The sequence below is a fragment of the Bufo bufo genome, chromosome 5 (genome assembly GCF_905171765.1).
Source record: "Bufo bufo chromosome 5, aBufBuf1.1, whole genome shotgun sequence".
NCBI lineage: Eukaryota > Metazoa > Chordata > Amphibia > Anura > Bufonidae > Bufo > Bufo bufo.
This window is the reverse complement of record NC_053393.1, coordinates 187,754,726-187,773,494: the sequence shown is the minus strand read 5'-3', so window position 1 is coordinate 187,773,494 and position 18,769 is coordinate 187,754,726. Positions and strand designations below refer to the sequence as shown.

At 41.9% G+C, this 18,769-nt stretch overlaps 1 protein-coding gene across 1 annotated transcript in view; it reads left to right on the top strand.

Moving 5' to 3' along the window:
• RTTN (rotatin) overlaps positions 1 to 18,769 on the top strand; it is a 228,839-nt gene that overhangs the window by 31,954 nt on the left and 178,116 nt on the right. Inside the window, exons 10-13 of the mRNA XM_040432294.1 lie at positions 5,498 to 5,679; positions 11,346 to 11,461; positions 11,866 to 12,036; positions 15,811 to 16,023. Of these exons, the coding sequence (XP_040288228.1) occupies positions 5,498 to 5,679; positions 11,346 to 11,461; positions 11,866 to 12,036; positions 15,811 to 16,023 (682 nt within the window). The remainder of the gene's footprint in view (positions 1 to 5,497; positions 5,680 to 11,345; positions 11,462 to 11,865; positions 12,037 to 15,810; positions 16,024 to 18,769) is intronic.

The following is an 18,769-nucleotide window of genomic DNA, read 5'->3' as shown; positions in this document are numbered from 1 at the left end:
GTGATGCGCGTTTCGGCACATGCAAGTGCCTTTATCAAAACAATGTCAGCAGCAGCATTGTTTTGATAAAGGCACTTGCATGTGCCGAAACGCGCATCACCTCTTCTATGAGTGGCGAATAAACCTGATATAATTGCAGTACAAAGGAGTGCCGGTTCCTTCCTTCATTCAAGCATCTGGAGTGACGTCCGCTAACCGCGCACCCATACCTTCACGCAGTGCCGCCCGACTATTCGTAACCAGCACACAGTGTGCTGTCCGCATCTGCATTTCCGGAGTGCGGCCCCGAACCTCCAGTCTGCGGCTCCGGAAAAAAATAGCGGACAAGAATAGGCAGTTCTATGGGGGTGCCGGCAGGGTTTATTGTGGATCCGCAATACACTACGGACGTGTGAATGGACCCTTATTTGTACATACCATTAATAGCATGCAGTCAAGTAATAGGAAGTCCTTGCTGCTCGGTATCATTATTTCTCTGAATATTGGGTGAAAATTATTATAATTTATTTATTTTTTGCTTATGTTGTTCCTCTAGGAACCGAGATTACAAAGTTATTTTTTTCTAAACATGCCTACTTGTTGTTGTAAAAATGTTAAGACAGAAATTTAAGTGGTGCCGCTGACAGTACCATGGTGCATCCACTGGATCAGCAGAGCATGTAGCATTTTATGAAGCAATATCTGGTCAATTTGGTTTTTCATGCATTTTAACAGCTATTTTTTATAACTTCATTTGACCTGAAATAGGAGCTGTGGAGCAATCCTGGATTTTGTTGTGAATGATACCTCATCATTGTTTAGTTTTTTTTCACCTGAACCAGTGAAAACAACTTCATAATATAAAGACATGTCATGTATAGGAACTTCTGCCAACAGCAACTCTACAGGTGTTTCTACATATACAGTGCCTTCAAAAAGTATTCACACCCTTCGAATTTTTCCACATTTTGATGTTACACCCACAAACGTAAATGTATTTTATTGGGATTTTATGCTTTCAAGTCTTACCACAGATTCTCAATGGGATTTATGTCTGGATTTTGATTGGGCCATTGTAATTCATGAATATATGTTGATTTAAACCATTTCATTGTAGCTTTGGCTGAATGTTTAGGGTTATTGTTCTGCTGGAAGGTGAACCTCTGCCCCAATCTCAAGTCTTTTGCAGCCTCTACCAGGATTGCCCAGTATTTAGTTCCATACATCTCCCCATCAACTTTGACCAGCTTCCCCGTCCCTGCTGAAGAAAAGCATCCCACAGCATGATGCTGCCACCACGTTTCCCGGTGGGGATGTCTGTGTTCAGGGTGATGTGCAATGTTAGTTTTTCGCCACACAAAGCGTTTTGCATTTAGGCCAAAAAGTTCAACTTTGGCCTCATCTGACCAGATCACCTTCTTTCACATGTTTGCTGTGTCTTCTACATGGCTTCTGGCAAACTACAGAAGGGATTTCTTATGGCTGGCTTTCAAAAATGGCTTTCTTCTTGCCACTCTTCTATCAAGGCCGGATTTCTGGAATATATGACTGATAGTTGTCCTGTGGACCGATTCTCCCACCTGAGTTGTGGATCTCTGCAGCTTTTCCAGAGTGACCATGGACCTCTTGGGTGCTTCTCTAATTAGTGTTCTCCTTATCTGGGCTGTCAGTTTAGGTGGATGGTCTTGGTAGTTGTGCCATACTCCTTCCATTTTTGGATAAAGGATTGAACAGTGCTCCGTGAGATATTGAGAGTTTGGGATATATATTTTTTTTATAACCTAACCCTGCTTCACACTTCTCCACCACTTTATCTCTGACCTGTCTGGTGTGTTCCTTCATTTTCATGTTGCAGTTTGATCACCAATGTTCTCTTACAAACCTCTGAAGCCTTCACAGAACAGCTGTAGTTATACTGAGAATAAATTACACACAGGTGGACTCTATTTACTAATTAGGTGACTTATGAAGGTAATTGGTCACACTGGATTTTATTTAGGGGTACAGAGGACTGAATACAAATGAATGCCACATTTTCCAGATTTGTATTTATTAAAAAATAAATAAAACCATGTATCATTTCCTTTTCACTTCACATATACTTGCTACTTTGTGTTGGTTTATTATATAAAATCCCAATAAAATACATTTAAGTTTGTGGGTGTAATGTGAAAAACTATAGAAAAATTCAAGGGGTATGAATACTTTTTCAAGGCAGTGTAAGCGTGGATCTTCAGATTGTTAGTTTTTCTTGTGACATCAGAATGAAACTGTGTGTAAGCAGCTGTAGATTTATAATAGAATATTTCCATGTGTTCTCATAGGATCAAAGGAAATTGTGTTGTGCTGATTAACTAAAGGGGTATTCCAGCACAATGATAGCAATGCTCATTGGCCTGTCAGTGGTTTTAAAACAAAGGATCTTGTACTCACCAATGCTATTAAGGTGGTGCCTGCGTCACCATTGCACTTCACTTCTTGTTCCTGTTCTCTACATGACATTAAATGGCTAGTGATGCTGCTCAGCCAATCCTTGGCTGCGGCAATGACCTGCATCAGCCAGTAATGGCCGAGTGGTATTCCCAGCCATTTCTTGCAGTCTTTAGAACAGGAGCAGGAAGTGAAGATCAATAGCGCCCTCTCAGCAAAGCGAGAATAAGATATTTTCTTTTTTTAAACCTTTGGCACTGGAATAGTCCTTTAAGATCCTCTCCCATCTCAGGGGTGTTCTGTTTTAAAGGGGTTGTGTCACTTAAGCAAATGGCGTTTATTATGTAGAGAAAGTTAATACAAGGCTCTTAATGTATTGTGATTGTCCATATTGCCTCCTTTGCTGGCTTCATAGATTTTTCCATTACATTATACTCTGCTGACATCCAGTGCAAACAACCATCCTGCAATCAATCAGCGGTGGCCGTGCTTGCACACTATATGAAAAAGCGCCATCCTATGCGCACTTCCACAGTACAGGCCACCAGAGAGGCCGGCATATTTTCCTAAAGTGTGCAAGCACGGTCACCGCTGCCATTTGCCCAAGTGAGACAACCCTTTTTACTTTTAGAATCCAATAAAACATTTTATGAGATGTGTTTTTGAATACAGTATTTTAGGCTAGTGTTCCTCGGTGAGATTGCTGAAAAGAAATCTGAAAAACTTTATATCCCGTTCTAGTGCTGAGAACGTTTGCATCTGAGCTAAACTAGGTTCTGTAGACTTTAAGGCTGGGTTCACACTTGAGCGTTTTACAGCGCGTTCAAACGCGCTGTAAAACGCTCAACACATGAAAACCAATGCTTCCCTATGGCCCTGGTTCTCACTTGAGCGTTTTACAGCGCTGAAAAACGCGCTGTAAAACGCCCTACGCTCAAACAAGTACTTGAGCTTCTTTGAGGCGTTTTGACGCGCGTTTGTGGCCATAGGACATTGCAATCAATCACACAAACGCGCGTCAAACGCGCGTTTACTATTGCAAAAAACGCTCGTCAGAAACGCGCGTCAAAAACGCATGTTAAACGCGCATATCAAAGACGCTCAGGTCTGAACCCAGCCTAAAGGGGTTTTCCCCTGATTGATGTAAAAAATGAAAATCATATCTTTTTCTAAGAAAGCTAGAACCAGCCCGGAACCTCAAATGGATCCAGAGATCTCCCCATTCATTGCTCTGCTAGGTTTATTCGAAGCTAGCAGCTTATGCAATTAAAAAAAAGTATTCAGATCCAGGTACTGGTTTGAAAACTGTAGAATTTTTTGTTGTTGTGGGACAACCCCTTTAAAGGTGTTCTCTAGTCCTATACTGTAATGATTTTTTTTTGTCTGCCCATTGTACCCCAAGCACTAAATATTTTTACTCCATATACTAGGGATCGACCGATTATTGGTTTTACCGATATTATCGGCCGATATTGAGGATTTTGAACATTATCGGCATCTATTTTGCCGATATACCGATAACGTATTGGGAACACAGAACGCGCTGCTCTCAGCGCTCTCTGTGTTCCCTCAGCAGCACAGGGGAGAAGGAAGCCGTGTCTCCTCCCCCTGTGCTGCTGCTGCCGCTGCCGCCAATGAGAGGAAGAAGTACAAGAGAAGGGGAGGGGCTGTGGGCCACCAATGAAGATAATTCTTTCATTAATTCATATACAGGAGGCGGGAGCTGGCTGCAGAATCACATAGCCGGCTCCCGACCTCTATGAGCAATAGCTGCGATCTGCGGTAGTTAACCCCTTAGGTGCCGCGGATCGCCGCTACCGCCCCATCCCAATAGTAAAAACATTGGTGGCGCAGTGCGCCCCCCCCCCCCACCCAGTATTAATCATTTGTGGCAGTGGCCACAGGATCCCCTCTCCCCTCCTCCTCCAATCGGAGCCCCAGATGTGTAATCCTGGGGCTCCGATCGGTTACCATGGCAGCCAGGACGCTATTGAAGCCCTGGCTGCCATGGTAAGCTCCATGCTGCTGTGTGCACAAAGCACAGAGCAGCAGGGACAGTGTGATATCCTATTCACCCTGATAGAGATCTATCACGGTGAATAGGACAAGGGTTCTAGTCCCTAAGGCAAAAAAAAAACACACACAAAAATATTAAGTATAAATGAAAAAGATTTACAAAAAAAAATAAAAAATACACGTTAACAAGAAACATATTAATTTTCAGCAGATTTGTGTAGGAATTTTTTTTTTCTCAAAAATGAAAATTCCCAGAATATCGGTATAAATTATCGGCTATCGGCCTGAAAGTTCACAAATTATCGGTATCGGCCCTAAAAAATCAATATCAGTCGATCCCTACCATGTACCTGCTTTTAATACCAGTACTCTCCTTCCCGTTTTCTTAGCATCACAGTATACTGGCCGGATGTTTACATGCAGAACTTAGTGTTTTCATCAGCTTCCTGATGGGTTTGCTAACCAAAACGAGCATGCTTTGCCAGGGCTTGGTCTGTCTGCCACACACGGGGCAGTAGACACTCCACAAACACTTCCCCACTCCATGTTCGTTAGGTGGAGCAAGCCCTGTGAAACATTACAGAGCAAAGTGTGATGGGATTGGTTAGCAAACCCAAGAAGAAGCTCATGGAGGAAGGAAGTAAGCCATGTGAACCTCCTGCCAGGATACGGTGAGGCTAAGAACAGGGTAAGGAAAACATGAAAACCAGATAGATGAGGCAAAAATATGCAGTGGTTAGGGTTTTATGAGCAGATAAAAAAATATACGGTAATTATGGTACCCCTTCAAGAACTCTTCATGAACGGTTTTTAGTTGTTAGAGACCAGTGGGGAACTGGAGCAAAGGAGGATCAGAGAGGTAAGTATTGCTTCTTTTTAACCCAATCTGAACGGTTTGCAAAGAAAATGTTTTCCCCTCTGGACATCTCCATTGAGTTTCTGTTCAATCATTTATTCTGAAACCTATGGCTTACATCTTTTTATATTAGGTAAATGTATGTCTTTTAAACTGACACAGTGAGTGGCACAGCATGATGGAATTATGAACTGTTTTTTTTAATTTTTTTTGAAGTGGAAACAGTATACAAGCGCATCCAAACTCCAGGACATCACATTGGTCCCCATTGGACAGAGGCCATTCAGACCACGCAGAGCTTGAAAATGAGGATACCTTAGATCTACAATTTCAGCAGCTCAGTCTCCCCCAATTTTGTGTTCTGGTTTTAGAAAATGCTTCACCTCTGCTAAAAACAGGTCAGTTCTATAAATGGCAGGACCAGATGCATTAAGGCTTATCTGTAATTCCTGCATCTAAGATAGAGGATTTAAAGGGGGGTTACCAGCTTTACCTCAATTTTTAAAAATGCCCCACCTAAAATATGAAATCCTCTCATCTGCTTCCTGATGCTCTGTTCCTGGACAGAGGATCGGTCAGTGATACTACTGTACACAGCCTTCTTGATGGATTGAGTGCGCAGCTATGGCCATTGGTGATGTGTCCCCAAAACGCATGTCACTGACAGGTCACCTGCTGTTTTTGGGACACGGCACCACTTAGGCCGATGAATGTGTGACCTCGTTTGGAAGTTTACAGACTGTAGACTGGAAGCATCGTTGAACAGATCTGTGCTGGAAGTGGTGTGGAGCAGGTTTGTCAAAAAAAAAAAAAAAAAGATGACCACAATAATGTTTTTTCTTTTTTTCATGATCAGTTTAGGTTTTTATAATCGTAAATTGAATTTAGGCTTATTCTTACAAATGCTGTTTTCACACCTAAACTCCGGAATATTTCCAGATAATCAGGTCTGGAGATTTACCAGAGAGGCCTTTCACACATGTAGCTATCACCCCTTAGATGCTCCATGTCAGGTGCCTTCTCACTATAGAAGCAATGTTCCAGGTGCCTAGACAAGGGGCGGGAACTTTAGGCATGGCCACAGTGATTTTCTGGAACATTTACTGCTGTTTTCACACATTCACTCACCCAGAAATAACCCAGAGTTAGTACTAGGGCTCTGGGGAGAAAATGTCTGGCTAAAGTTCGGGACACATATTGCGGATGTGTGCATTCACACATACAGCCCCTCCGGGTAAACTCCAGAAAATGTTTTAATTCCACTGTAAGTGTGAATGGGTGGCTTTAGTTTATACTTTCATAGACTTAATTTTTAATAGACTTGTTTTTTGTATTTATTATTGTGTGTGTGTGTGTGTGTGTGTATATATATATTTTTTTTTTTTTTACTATACTTTTCACCTGGAACTGGGGCTCCACAGCACTGTTAGGACTTTGCTGGGTGTAGTTAAGGCCAACAGCATCATTCTACTACCAAGCGCCAGTCTGTCAGACCCATAGATATTGAATGGAGGACTCATCTGTGACCAGTGGTTCCTTCAAATTCCTCCTCACTGTCTTTATGCAAGTGAGGAGAAATTGGCCCCCAGTGACCATACATTTATTACCTATCCTGTGTATAAATGATAAGTTTTTTGTGAGATAACACCTTTAACCACCTCAGCCCCCATAGCTTAAACACCAGGCCACTTTTTACGCTTCTGACCTACACTACTTTCACCGTTTATTGCTCGGTCATGCAACTTACCACCCAAATGAATTTTACCTCCTTTTCTTCTCACTAATAGAGCTTTCATTTGGTGGTATTTCATTGCTGCTGACATTTTTACTTTTTTTGTTATTAATCGAAATTTAACGATTTTTTTGCAAAAAAAATGACTTTTTCACTTTCAGTTGTAAAATTTTGCAATAAAAACGACATCCATATATAAATTTTTCTCTAAATTTATTGTTCTACATGTCTTTGATAAAAAAAAAATTGTTTGGGTAAAAAAATAATGGTTTGGGTAAAAGTTATAGCGTTTACAAACTATGGTACAAAAATGTGAATTTCCGCTTTTTGAAGCAGCTCTGACTTTCTGAGCACCTGTCATGTTTCCTGAGGTTCTACAATGCCCAGACAGTACAAACACCCCACAAATGACCCCATTAAGGAAAGTAGACACCCTAAGGTATTCGCTGATGGGCATAGTGAGTTCATAGAATTTTTTATTTTTTGTCACAAGTTAGTGGAAAATGATGATTTTTTTTTTTTTCTTACAAAGTCTCATATTCCACTAACTTGTGACAAAAAATAAAAACTTCTATGAACTCACTATGCCCATCAGCGAATACCTTGGGGTGTCTTCTTTCCAAAATGGGGTCACTTGTGGGGTAGTTATACTGCCCTGGCATTCTAGGGGCCCAAATGTGTGGTAAGTAGTTTGAAATCAAAATGTGTAAAAAATGACCGGTGAAATCCGAAAGGTGCTCTTTGGAATGTGGGCCCCTTTGCCCACCTAGGCTGCAAAAAAGTGCCACACATGTGGTATCGCCGTACTCAGGAGAAGTTGGGGAATGTGTTTTGGGGTGTCATTTTACATATACCCATGCTGGGTGAGATAAATATCTTGGTCAAATGCCAACTTTGTATAAAAAAATGGGAAAAGTTGTCTTTTGCCAAGATATTTCTCTCACCCAGCATGGGTATATGTAAAATGACACCCCAAAACACATTCCCCAACTTCTCCTGAGTACGGAGATACCACATGTGTGACACTTTTTTGCAGCCTAGGTGGGCAAAGGGGCCCACATTCCAAAGAGCACCTTTTGGATTTCACCGGTCATTTTTTACACATTTTGATTTCAAACTTCTTACCACACATTTGGGCCCCTAGAATGCCAGGGCAGTATAACTACCCCACAAGTGACCCCATTTTGGAAAGAAGACACCCCAAGGTATTCGCTGATGGGCCTAGTGAGTTCATGGAAGTTTTTATTTTTTGTCACAAGTTAGTGGAATATGAGACTTTGTAAGGGAAAAAAAAAAAAAATCATAATTTTCCGCTAACTTGTGACAAAAAATATAAAATTCTAGGAACTCGCCATGCCCCTCACGGAATACCTTGGGGTGTCTTCTTTCCAAAATGGGGTCACTTGTGGGGTAGTTATACTGCCCTGGCATTTTCCAGGGGCCCTAATGTGTGGTAAGTAGGTAAATGACCTGTGAAATCCTAAAGGTGCTCTTTGGAATGTGGGCCCCTTTGCCCACCTAGGCTGCAAAAAAGTGTCACACATGTGGTATCGCCGTATTCAGGAGAAGTTGGGCAATGTGTTTTGGGGTGTCTTTTTACATATACTCATGCTGGGTGAGAGAAATATCTCGGCAAAAGACAACTTTTCCCATTTTTTATACAAAGTTGGCATTTGACCAAGATATTTATCTCACCCAGCATGGGTATATGTAAAATGACACCCCAAAACACATTGCCCAACTTCTCCTGAGTACGGCGATACCACATGTGTGACACTTTTTTGCAGCCTAGATGCGCAAAGGGGCCCACATTAATTTTATGAGGGCATTTTTAGACATTTGGATCCCAGACTTCTTCTCACGCTTAAGGGCCCCTAGAATGCCAGGGCAGTATAAATACCCCACATGTGACCCCATTTTGGAAAGAAGACACCCCAAGGTATTCAATGAGGGGCATTGCGAGTTCATAGAAATTTTTTTTTTTTGGCACAAGTTAGCGGAAATTGATATTTATTTATTTTTTTCTCGCAAAGTCTCCCTTTCCGCTAACTTGGGACAAAAATTTCAATCTTTCATGGACTCAATATGCCCCTCAGCAAATACCTTGGGGTGTCTTCTTTCTGAAATGGGGTCACATGTGGGGTATTTATACTGCCCTGGCATTCTAGGGGCCCTAAAGCGTGAAAAGAAGTCTGGAATATAAATGTCTAAAAAATTTTACGCATTTGGATTCCGTGAGGGGTATGGTGAGTTCATGTGAGATTTTATTTTTTGACACAAGTTAGTGGAATATGAGACTTTGTAAGAAAAAAAAAAATTATTTCCGCTAACTTGGGCCAAAAAAATGTCTGAATGGAGCCTTACAGGGGGTGATCAATGACAGGGGGGTGATCAGAGAGTCTATATGGGGTGATCACCCCCCTGTCATTGATCACGCCCCTGTAAGGCTCCATTCAGACGTCCGTATGCGTTTTGCGGATCCGATCCATCTATCAGTGGATCCGTAAAAATCATGCGGACGTCTGAATGGAGCTTTACAGGGGGGTGATCAATGACAGGGGGGTAATCAATGACAGGGGGGTGATCAGGGAGTCTATATGGGGTGATCAGGGGTGATCAGGGGCTAATAAGGGGTTAATAAGTGATGGGGGGGGGGGTGTAGTGTAGTGTAGTGGTGTTTGGTGCTACTTTACTGAGCTACCTGTGTCCTCTGGTGGTCGATCCAAACAAAAGGGACCACCAGAGGACCAGGTAGCTGTCAAAACAGCGTCTAATATACCTGTTAGGGGTTAAAAAAAAATCACATCTCCAGCCTGCCAGCGAACGATCGCCGCTGGCAGGCTGGAGATCCACTCGCTTACCTTCCGATCCTGTGAATGCGCGCGCCTGTGTGCGCGCGTTCACAGGAAATCTCGCGTCTCGCGAGATGACGCATATATGCGTGACTCTGCGCAGGGCTGCCGCCTCCGGAACGTGATCCTGCGTTAGGCGGTCCGGAGGCGGTTAAAGGGGTTTCACATTAAAGGGGTTATCCTGTGGCTAATGTAAAAAAAAAAACATCAGACATCATATAGTACATGACAGTCTCTTTCTAACAAAGCTTGAACCAGCCCTGTATCTCACATGGATCCAGAGATCTCCACATTCATTGCTCTGCTGGATTTATATCAAGCTGACAGCTGAAGAGGAGTGTCTTTTCTGCTGCAGCTCAGGGGGTGTGTCCATGCTCTACCAATTACAGCTCAGAAGGCAGTTGAAGGATGAAACTGAGCATGTGCGGCCTTCTCAGTGAGCAGGACAAAGAAATAAGAAAAAACAAACAGTGGGTGGCGCTATACAGCTACATTTTATTGACTAACTCTGTGGCTATCCTAAATTTTGAATAACATGCAATTACAAAAGTATTCAGAACCAGGGGACGATTTGAAAACTATAGAATATTTTTTTTGTGGGACAACCCCTTTAAGTCAACTTGTCACTATCCCCTGTTTGAATGGAGTGGGGGTCACGCATGCACGCTGCCTCTCAATTTCGCTGTGTGGGGCTGTCAGTAACAGCCAAAAACACGTACTCTGCTGTCTCCAGTAGTCTCATACAGTTCAATGGAGCGGTGGACACTCATGCATATCTGTATCTAGTGTCTGTCTCCAATGGACAAGGGATAAATTGTTTTAATGGGAACACCGTCTTTAAAGGGGTTCTCTGGGAATTAGGAAAATGAAACTACTTAAATATTACTTTATTATAAATCTATTCCTAATTACCTTTCATTAGTTGTAATGGCTCGTTCTGTTTGGGGAGCAATCATTAGGAGAAACAAAATGGCTGCTGTCCCATTAATACACACAAAACGTGTCCTAATCACACAGCAGGACAAGCCTCCTCTCTGCTCTGCTTGTCAGGGATTATGATCCTGAATACAGCTGATATGTTCAGCTAAATCTCTGTAGGAATGGAGTTCATGAGGAGACATGAAGTACAAGCAGAGCAGAGAGGAGGATGAGGCAGCTCTTTAGCTAGTAACTTGTGCTGCTGTGTGATTAGGACAGGTTTTGTGTGCACTAATAGGACAGCGGCCATTTTATTTCTCCCCAGACAAAACGAGCCATTATAACTAATGAAAGGTATTTGGGAATATATTTATAATAAAATAATATTTAAGTATTTTCAATTTCTTAATTCCCGGAGAACCCCTTTAATCGTTTAGCCACCAATAGCTGCCATGTTTGCACCTATAGTTTGTTTTGGTTGAAATGTATAATTAACAGCAATGTGCATAATTAATCTTTTCATGGTTATCATGGTTTATTTTTTTTTGTTGCCCATGTACAGAAAGGCGGAAGCTTTTAATCTTGATCCTCGAACTGCTTAACGAAAACCTGGCCCTGCTTGGTGCTGCCATTTCAGAAAACGTCTGGGAGGACGGAAGTCTCGTGGGGCAAGAACTGGTGAGAGAGCAATATTGTGATTATGGAGAGAATACTGTATGTGTTAAATATCTCCTTGTCAGGCAATTAAATGATATTAGCCGCCCATCTTCTATTAAGTCTGCATCAATAAAAACTTGCCTTCATAGCACTTCTAGGCTCATCTCGATATAAAGGGCTCGTCCGGTGCCCCGGTTGCTGTGGCAACCTAAGAAGGCAAACAGTAAGACGACGTCAATAACGCCTTTTATTTGTCTAATATTTCTTTATCTAAAGGTTATGCATGGACAGCAATGCTGCAGAACTTAATTATCAATGATTCTTTTGGTCAAGGTTCCTTTTTCTCTATAAATTGCACATTTCTTGTATGATTTAAATCTATTCCGATAATGTAATAAAGTCAATTTTGCGTTTTGCTTTTGCAGAGATGTAAACTGCTTTTCGTGCTTGATACACTTGGGGAGACTATATTGTATCATAAAAATACCAATAGTTCTGAGAAGCCTGACTCTTCTTTTGTGAACCGCAGAATGGCATTTATCAGCATCTCTCTTTTTACAATGCGACTACTGCAAACACTTATCCCAGTGGAAAAGGTAAGAGATGAAGAACAATCCTGAAAAGCAGAAAGCTTTTAAAGGGCTTCTTTCTCAAGATTGTTTTGGTTAATATTAATGCCCCAGGTTACACTCCGCAGTCTTCACTCCTGAGCTACACTTTGCAGTTGAAGGCGTAGGGCGACCACTCTTAAGCCTAAATTTACAGCCGGGAATCATTTATCTATAAACACTATTGATCTGTCCATTAACCATTGAGGAATAACTCGGAGCCAGTGCACATGATATGCAAGCATAGGTCACAGCAGTTTATCTTTCTTCCTATGTGAGAACGCTTGCGGAACCAGAACGGAGTCTATTAGTTATGGTAACATGAAAAATATAGTATTTTTAAAGACGAAATCTATCCAGCGGTAATGTTTTAACATGCCAAAGAGAATAGACCTAAGTGTAGTAGACGACATCACGTGAGCTTGTGACTTTGCAAAGCTTTAAATCTATTTGCACCAAAATGATCTAAATGAGCCGCCCATACCCATTAGGCCTCTTTCACATGCAAGTGGTCTCCACGGATCACTCGGGTATCCGTAGACTTTGTTGTGTGTATTCACACATCAGTGGTTTTTCACAGACCATGACGACACCACGGAGGTATGCCTGTTTTTGACCTTGATTACAGATCCCTACACATTTTAGGGTCCATTCACACGTCCGTATGTGTTTTGCAAATAACACGGACACCGGCAATGTGCGTTCTGCATTTTGTGGACCGCACATTGCCGTCACTCTCATAGAAAATGCCTTTTCTTGTCCGCAATTGCAGACAAGAATGGGACATGTTCTATTTTTTTGCGGAACGGAAGTGCGGATCCGCAAATGCAGATGTGGACAGCACATTCCAGCCCCATTGAAAATGAATGGGTCCGCACCTGTTCCGCAAAATTGCGGAACGGATGTGGACCCATTTTGCGGACGTGTGAATGGACCCTTTGGCTCCATTCACACATCCGTTGTGTGTTGCGGACCCGCAACACACCCGCCCGGCACCCCTATAGAAATGCCTATTCTTGTCCGTAGCTGTTCTATCTTGTGCGGCGCTTCGGACCCGAAGATCGGGGCCGCGCTCCGCAAATGTGTGCTTTCTGCATCCATTCCGTCCCCATAGAAAATAAATGGGTCTGCACCTGTTCCGCAAAATTGCGGAACGGATGCGGACGTGTGAATGGAGCCTTAGTCTGTGGGTCCGTGAAAACTAAAGGCACAATGTGGGTGCCATTCGTGTTTGATCGAAGGTTTTCATGGACCATTGGTAGGTGATGCTCTGGAAATTCATTTTCAGCCTAGCCGTGTCCGTAAAATATGGATGAGACATAGACCACGGATTCTTCATGGACATCTTCACGGACAAACTGTTGACCATCTTGTCACGGAATTCCTCACAGACACGTGAAGGATAATTTAAGGGGTTATCCTATGACTAATGTAAAAGATGAAAACCAGACATCATATAGTACATGAAAACCTCTTTCTGACAAAGCTACAACCAGTCCTGTACCTCACATGATCCAGAGATCTCCCCATTCATTGCTCTGCTAGATTTATATCAAACTGACAGCTCCAGGGGAGTGTATTTTCCGCTGCAGCTCAGGGGGCGTGTCCATGCTCTCCCTATCACAGCTCAGGGGGTGTGTCCATGCTCTACCTATCACAGTTCAGGAGGCATTTAAAGGATGAAACTGAGCATGTGCGGCTGCTAAGTGAGCAGGACAAAGAAATAAGAAAAAGAACAAACAGCAGGTGGCGCTATACAGATACATTTTATTTAATGTGGCTATACTAAATTTTTAATGACATGCAATTACAAAAGTATTCAGATTCAGGTGTTGGTTTGAAAACTGTAGAACATTTTCGTGGTACAAGGCCACCACTTTTTCTTTGCACTAGTTTTGCTTAATCTACCGGAGTAACACTTAATTCACAACCTAATCTTATTGACTATAAAAACTGGACTATGTATGGTTATTAATTAAATTTTTCTATTACATATTTTTAAACCAATCTCTTTCATTTCTTAAAGGGCTTGTGCCACAAAAAAAGTATTCTATTTTTCAGACCCGCCCCTGTGTCTGAATACTTTTGTAATTGCATGTAATAAAAAATTTTGTAATAGTGGGCTATTCAATTAAAAGTTATCGGTATATCGCCACCTGCTGTATGTACTTTTTCTTATATCTTGTCCACCTCACTGAGGTGGTCGCATGCGCTCAGTTTAAATCTTTAACTGCCACGAGCCATATCATCTTTTAGAAACTGCGGCAGTTACACGGAAAGAGATGCAGAAGGTAAAACACGCTCCCTGAGAACATGCCCCCTGAGGTGCCAGTCTGAAGAGTATCTAGCAGAACAATTTGAGCAATGAATGGGGAGATCTCTGGATCCATGTACAGTACACGGCTGGTTTTAGCTTTGTTAGAAAGAGGTTTTCATGTATTATATGATGTCTGTTATAATTTAGATTTTTGACATCTTTCATGGCGTAACCCCTTATAAGAAGTTATTCGTATGTCAGACATTGATGAAAGATCGATAGGATATGCCATCAGTGCCAGATATGTGCGAGTCCCTCCTCTCCAGAACGCTGTGCATGTGCAGCCATTCTCTGTCCACCTCCATGGGAAGGCCAATAATAGTCGAGCCTGCTATTTTCGGCAGTACCATAGCGGTGAATAGAGAAATGGCCATGCTTGTGTGGTGCGCTCTCCATTCACCGGTATGGGACTTCCGAAAATAGCCGAGCTCTTAGAAGGCCCCGTTCTGGAGATAGGAGCGGATCCCAAAGGTGGGTAGCATATGCTTGCCAATATGCCATCAATGTCTTAGATGGGAATACTTCTTTAAGGCTATGATAATTTACATATAACCTGTAACTAATCATTAACATTATCAAATACATAGTCCCAAATACATTTAAAAAAAAAGCTAAAAAGTGAATTTTCAGTGTAAAAAATGTCTTAAGTTAGGTGCTTCATAGGTTAGCAGCAGCAGTTAGCTCGGTTGCAGTCTTGTAGATGTAGAAGTGCTTCTCATGCTATTCATGGGCTTCTGCTGCCCTCTGCCTGTCTACAGAAGTAGGCTGCAATCGTCTTCGTTTATTGGATGTGCGTTCTTTCATGTTTGATCATTTAGTCTTTACACATTTTATCACAGTAAAATACGTCCCATCAATGCGCGTTCGTTCTTCAGACGCCCTGACGTGCCATTAGCATAGTATTAATTATCTTACGCTGGACCCCCGCTGTAGGCGCGCACTCTTAATTCCTATTCAGAAAGGTTTACTACATACAGACAAGTTTTCCCAAACAGCCAGATGTAAAGGAAGCTTTGTGATAGATGTGCGCCTCACTCCAGTGGCTTAAAAATAATGAGGACGGAACGGATAGGTTGATATTCTGCTCATATTCCTAGTCATTGAAAATACATGCTGGGCTAAGCACTCCCTTTAGTGGGTTTGATTTCTGAAGACGTTACAGTAGAGTTTGGAATTCTAATCGGCACAGGCAATATTCTGTAGAAGGCTGGCGCTCACCGAACGAGCTTCTCCAAATTGGTCCTTTAGGGAACTGCATTGGGCGCACTGATGGCACGGCTGTATGTCTTTGTGTGTCTTAGTGAAATAATGCTCCTCAGTGAAATCTCGAAATATTTCTGTAAAGGTTGCCGCCGTGCAAATATAGCTTTGATCTTTTAGAAATTATATATATATATATATAATTTTATAAAATTTACGTTTGTTTTTTTCCCCTGTTTCTGAAGGCAAATCATGTGTTGCCGGAGAGCTTGATGAATGCTTTGTTTCTCTTATCTGTCGACCTGCCGTTTCGCACTGCATACCCCAGCGTTCATGAAGCTGTTATAGCTTTTATGGAGCAGCTGAATTCTGAAGACTATTGGGTTTATAAGCAAGCCTCGGAGACCGCCTATTCAATTGAATGTACAACCACTTTTATGTCCTGCTCCGCAAAAGAGGTTTGTGCAGTGCGTATTTATTCATCGTCTCTAAATGTGTAATGTGTTATCCAGTTTAACTCGTAATTTATTTGCTTAAATTCCTGCTCATTCTGGGCTTTGACGTCCAGGAGGCGGAGCTATCAGTGACTGACAGCTATCTCTGTATACACAGTCATAGAGGGAAGGCTGTCAATCACTGATAGCTCCGCCTCCTTGACTTCAGATTCTAACCTGAGCAGGAACTTCAATGAATAAATTAGAAGTTATACTCAAACTTTTCCCACAAAACTATGTATCAGTCTGCTCTGCTCCTCCTGCTCTATATGCACCTCAGACCTCATGTTCAGCATGACGGATTCTCTTTAAAGGGGTTGTGACACTAATAACGCTTATTCCTTATGCACAGGATAGCGAATAAGTGGGTCATTTATCAAACTGGTGTAAAGTAGAACTGACTTAGTTGCCCATAGCAACCAATCAGATGCCGCCTTTCCTTTGGGAAATGAAAGGTGGAATCTGAATGGTTGCTATGGGCAACTAAGGCAGTTCTACTTTATACCAGTTTGATAAATGACCCCCCCTATGTGTTTGATCGCTGGGGGTTTGTCTGGTGGGACCCCCAACGATCTTGAGAAGGGGGTCTGCAAGTGCCGTGGAACTGCCCCATGAGAATGCCGCCTTGCCACGTCCATCACTCCATTCACCTCTATGGAACTTCCCAGCTTCTCTTACCCAAAACAATGTAATAAAATGTGATCAAAAAGTCACGCACACTCCAAAATGGTATCAATAAAAAGTACAGATTGTTCCGCAAAAAATGAGCTCCTAAACAGCTCAGTAGACATAAGTATAAAAAAAGTTATGGGGGTCAGAATATGGTGATGTAAAAACTAAAAACTAAATTTTCAAAGTTAAAATTTATTTTTACACTATTTAGACATAAAAAAAACTACACATATGGGTTATCGTTCTAATCATGTGTGACCGGAAACATAAAAAAGTTATGGCTCACGGAGAATAGGGAAGAAAAATAAAAACCCAAAAATGAAAAAAACCTCCGGTAGCCAAGGGGTTAAGCTTAAAGTCTGATACAAGGAGTACAAGCTGAAATAAATGCCAGCGGTCGGCCTCCAGCGATCTAATAGTCATCTTGATATAGCCGGAATACCTTACAGATTTAAAAGTTGCAGCTCTCCGAACTAGAAAAAAGAAGGAACAATCCAGCATCTTGTAAAAGTACTTGGCTTTATAATCACACAAAGCTAAAATACACTGGAACACATTGAAAAGTAAAATTTGCTAAGAACAAGTAAGACTCTTTATTTGGTATAAGAACTGGTGTGCTAACCAAGAGTGCTACGGATAACTTGATTCTCCACCTTTGAAGGAACGTATAGGGTTAATCATTTTTCCTTCAGCGCTCATAGGGCAAATGTTGTAAATATAAGCTGTTGGGGCTAGATAATACTGGCCCAAGTAATAGGTGCCCCCTCGCTTTATTTAGAATTTTTTGTAATTTTCCACATTATAATGGAAGCGATCTGTTCCTTTCTTCGATGAGTAAGTGACCGAACTCCACTTTTTCTCACTGCCTTAGGGACCATTGATCTTTGGAAGTAGTACCTTCTTCTGATCAGACTATTGCCATGCTGTCAAGTGGCGGAAATTTTCCCTCGGCACCTATGAAAGATTTTATTATAGATCTAGGAGCGGGAATGAAGGCTTTCTTCCTCCCACCACACACAGTCAGTTTACTGGCTTAGCTCTGCTAAATATGGTGTATTTAACAGTATACAGCATATACACGTCTTAAACTGCCTTCTAGGTGATGTGGTTTACACAACGATGTGCTGGATTTCTCCGATTTCCCATATATTTTATTGCTTTAGGACGATCTAATTACTATGACGAGAGCTGTCTCTCAATATCCTTGCATAATGGCTCCGATTCATTTGGAGTCCCAGTTGCTCCATTTGCTGTGTTTTTTTCTGGTGCTGTATCAGGTCATTAACACGATTGTCATTAGTGCTGCGGTGCTAATAGAGGCTGTGCTATGTACAGGCGGATATAATCCGTCAATGAAAGATGGCGCCCTTGGGACAATTGAATGGGTCCATGGAAGCTTTTTAAAGCTCTCCATAAACACACGCAGTACAATTGATGCTGGGTATAGTGGATCTTAGATTCTAGCGCCGTCTAGAGTGTAATCTCTTCTGGATAGTTTGCTAAATGTCAGTGACCGGACAATCTAGCTGCTGCTGCATAGGTATACATTATATGATCGCTCGAGGGGTTTTCTAAAGTCAGTGCACACAGTTGAGACAGCAAAATGACCACCCACGTCTAATTTACAGACAATTAGTAACCCTGGTTCTTTGGATGGTGAGCGGCTAATGGAAATGGTTAAAGAAATGCCCAAAAAGGATTTATTTAATTTTTTTCAAATAGAGCATCATATCCCCGACTCTCCCCACATAGCTGTAGAGTTTAATGATGAAATTTTATTTGCCTGTAGCAATTATAGCGGATTTCCATGATGTACTTATTGATGACAAGGTCCTTCGGATAGGCCAACATTATCGTATTGATGGGGTCTGACTCAATCAGCTGTTTTTACTAGCTGTGGTGCCAGACCCAGGCAGCAAAACTACACAGCTCTGTACAATGTGTAGTCTCTGAGTAATGCAGTGGTGCTCCGCTTCACTTGAATGGGAGCAGTGTTACAGTAACCAGGCACGGCGGCAAATCGGAAAAACAGTAAATC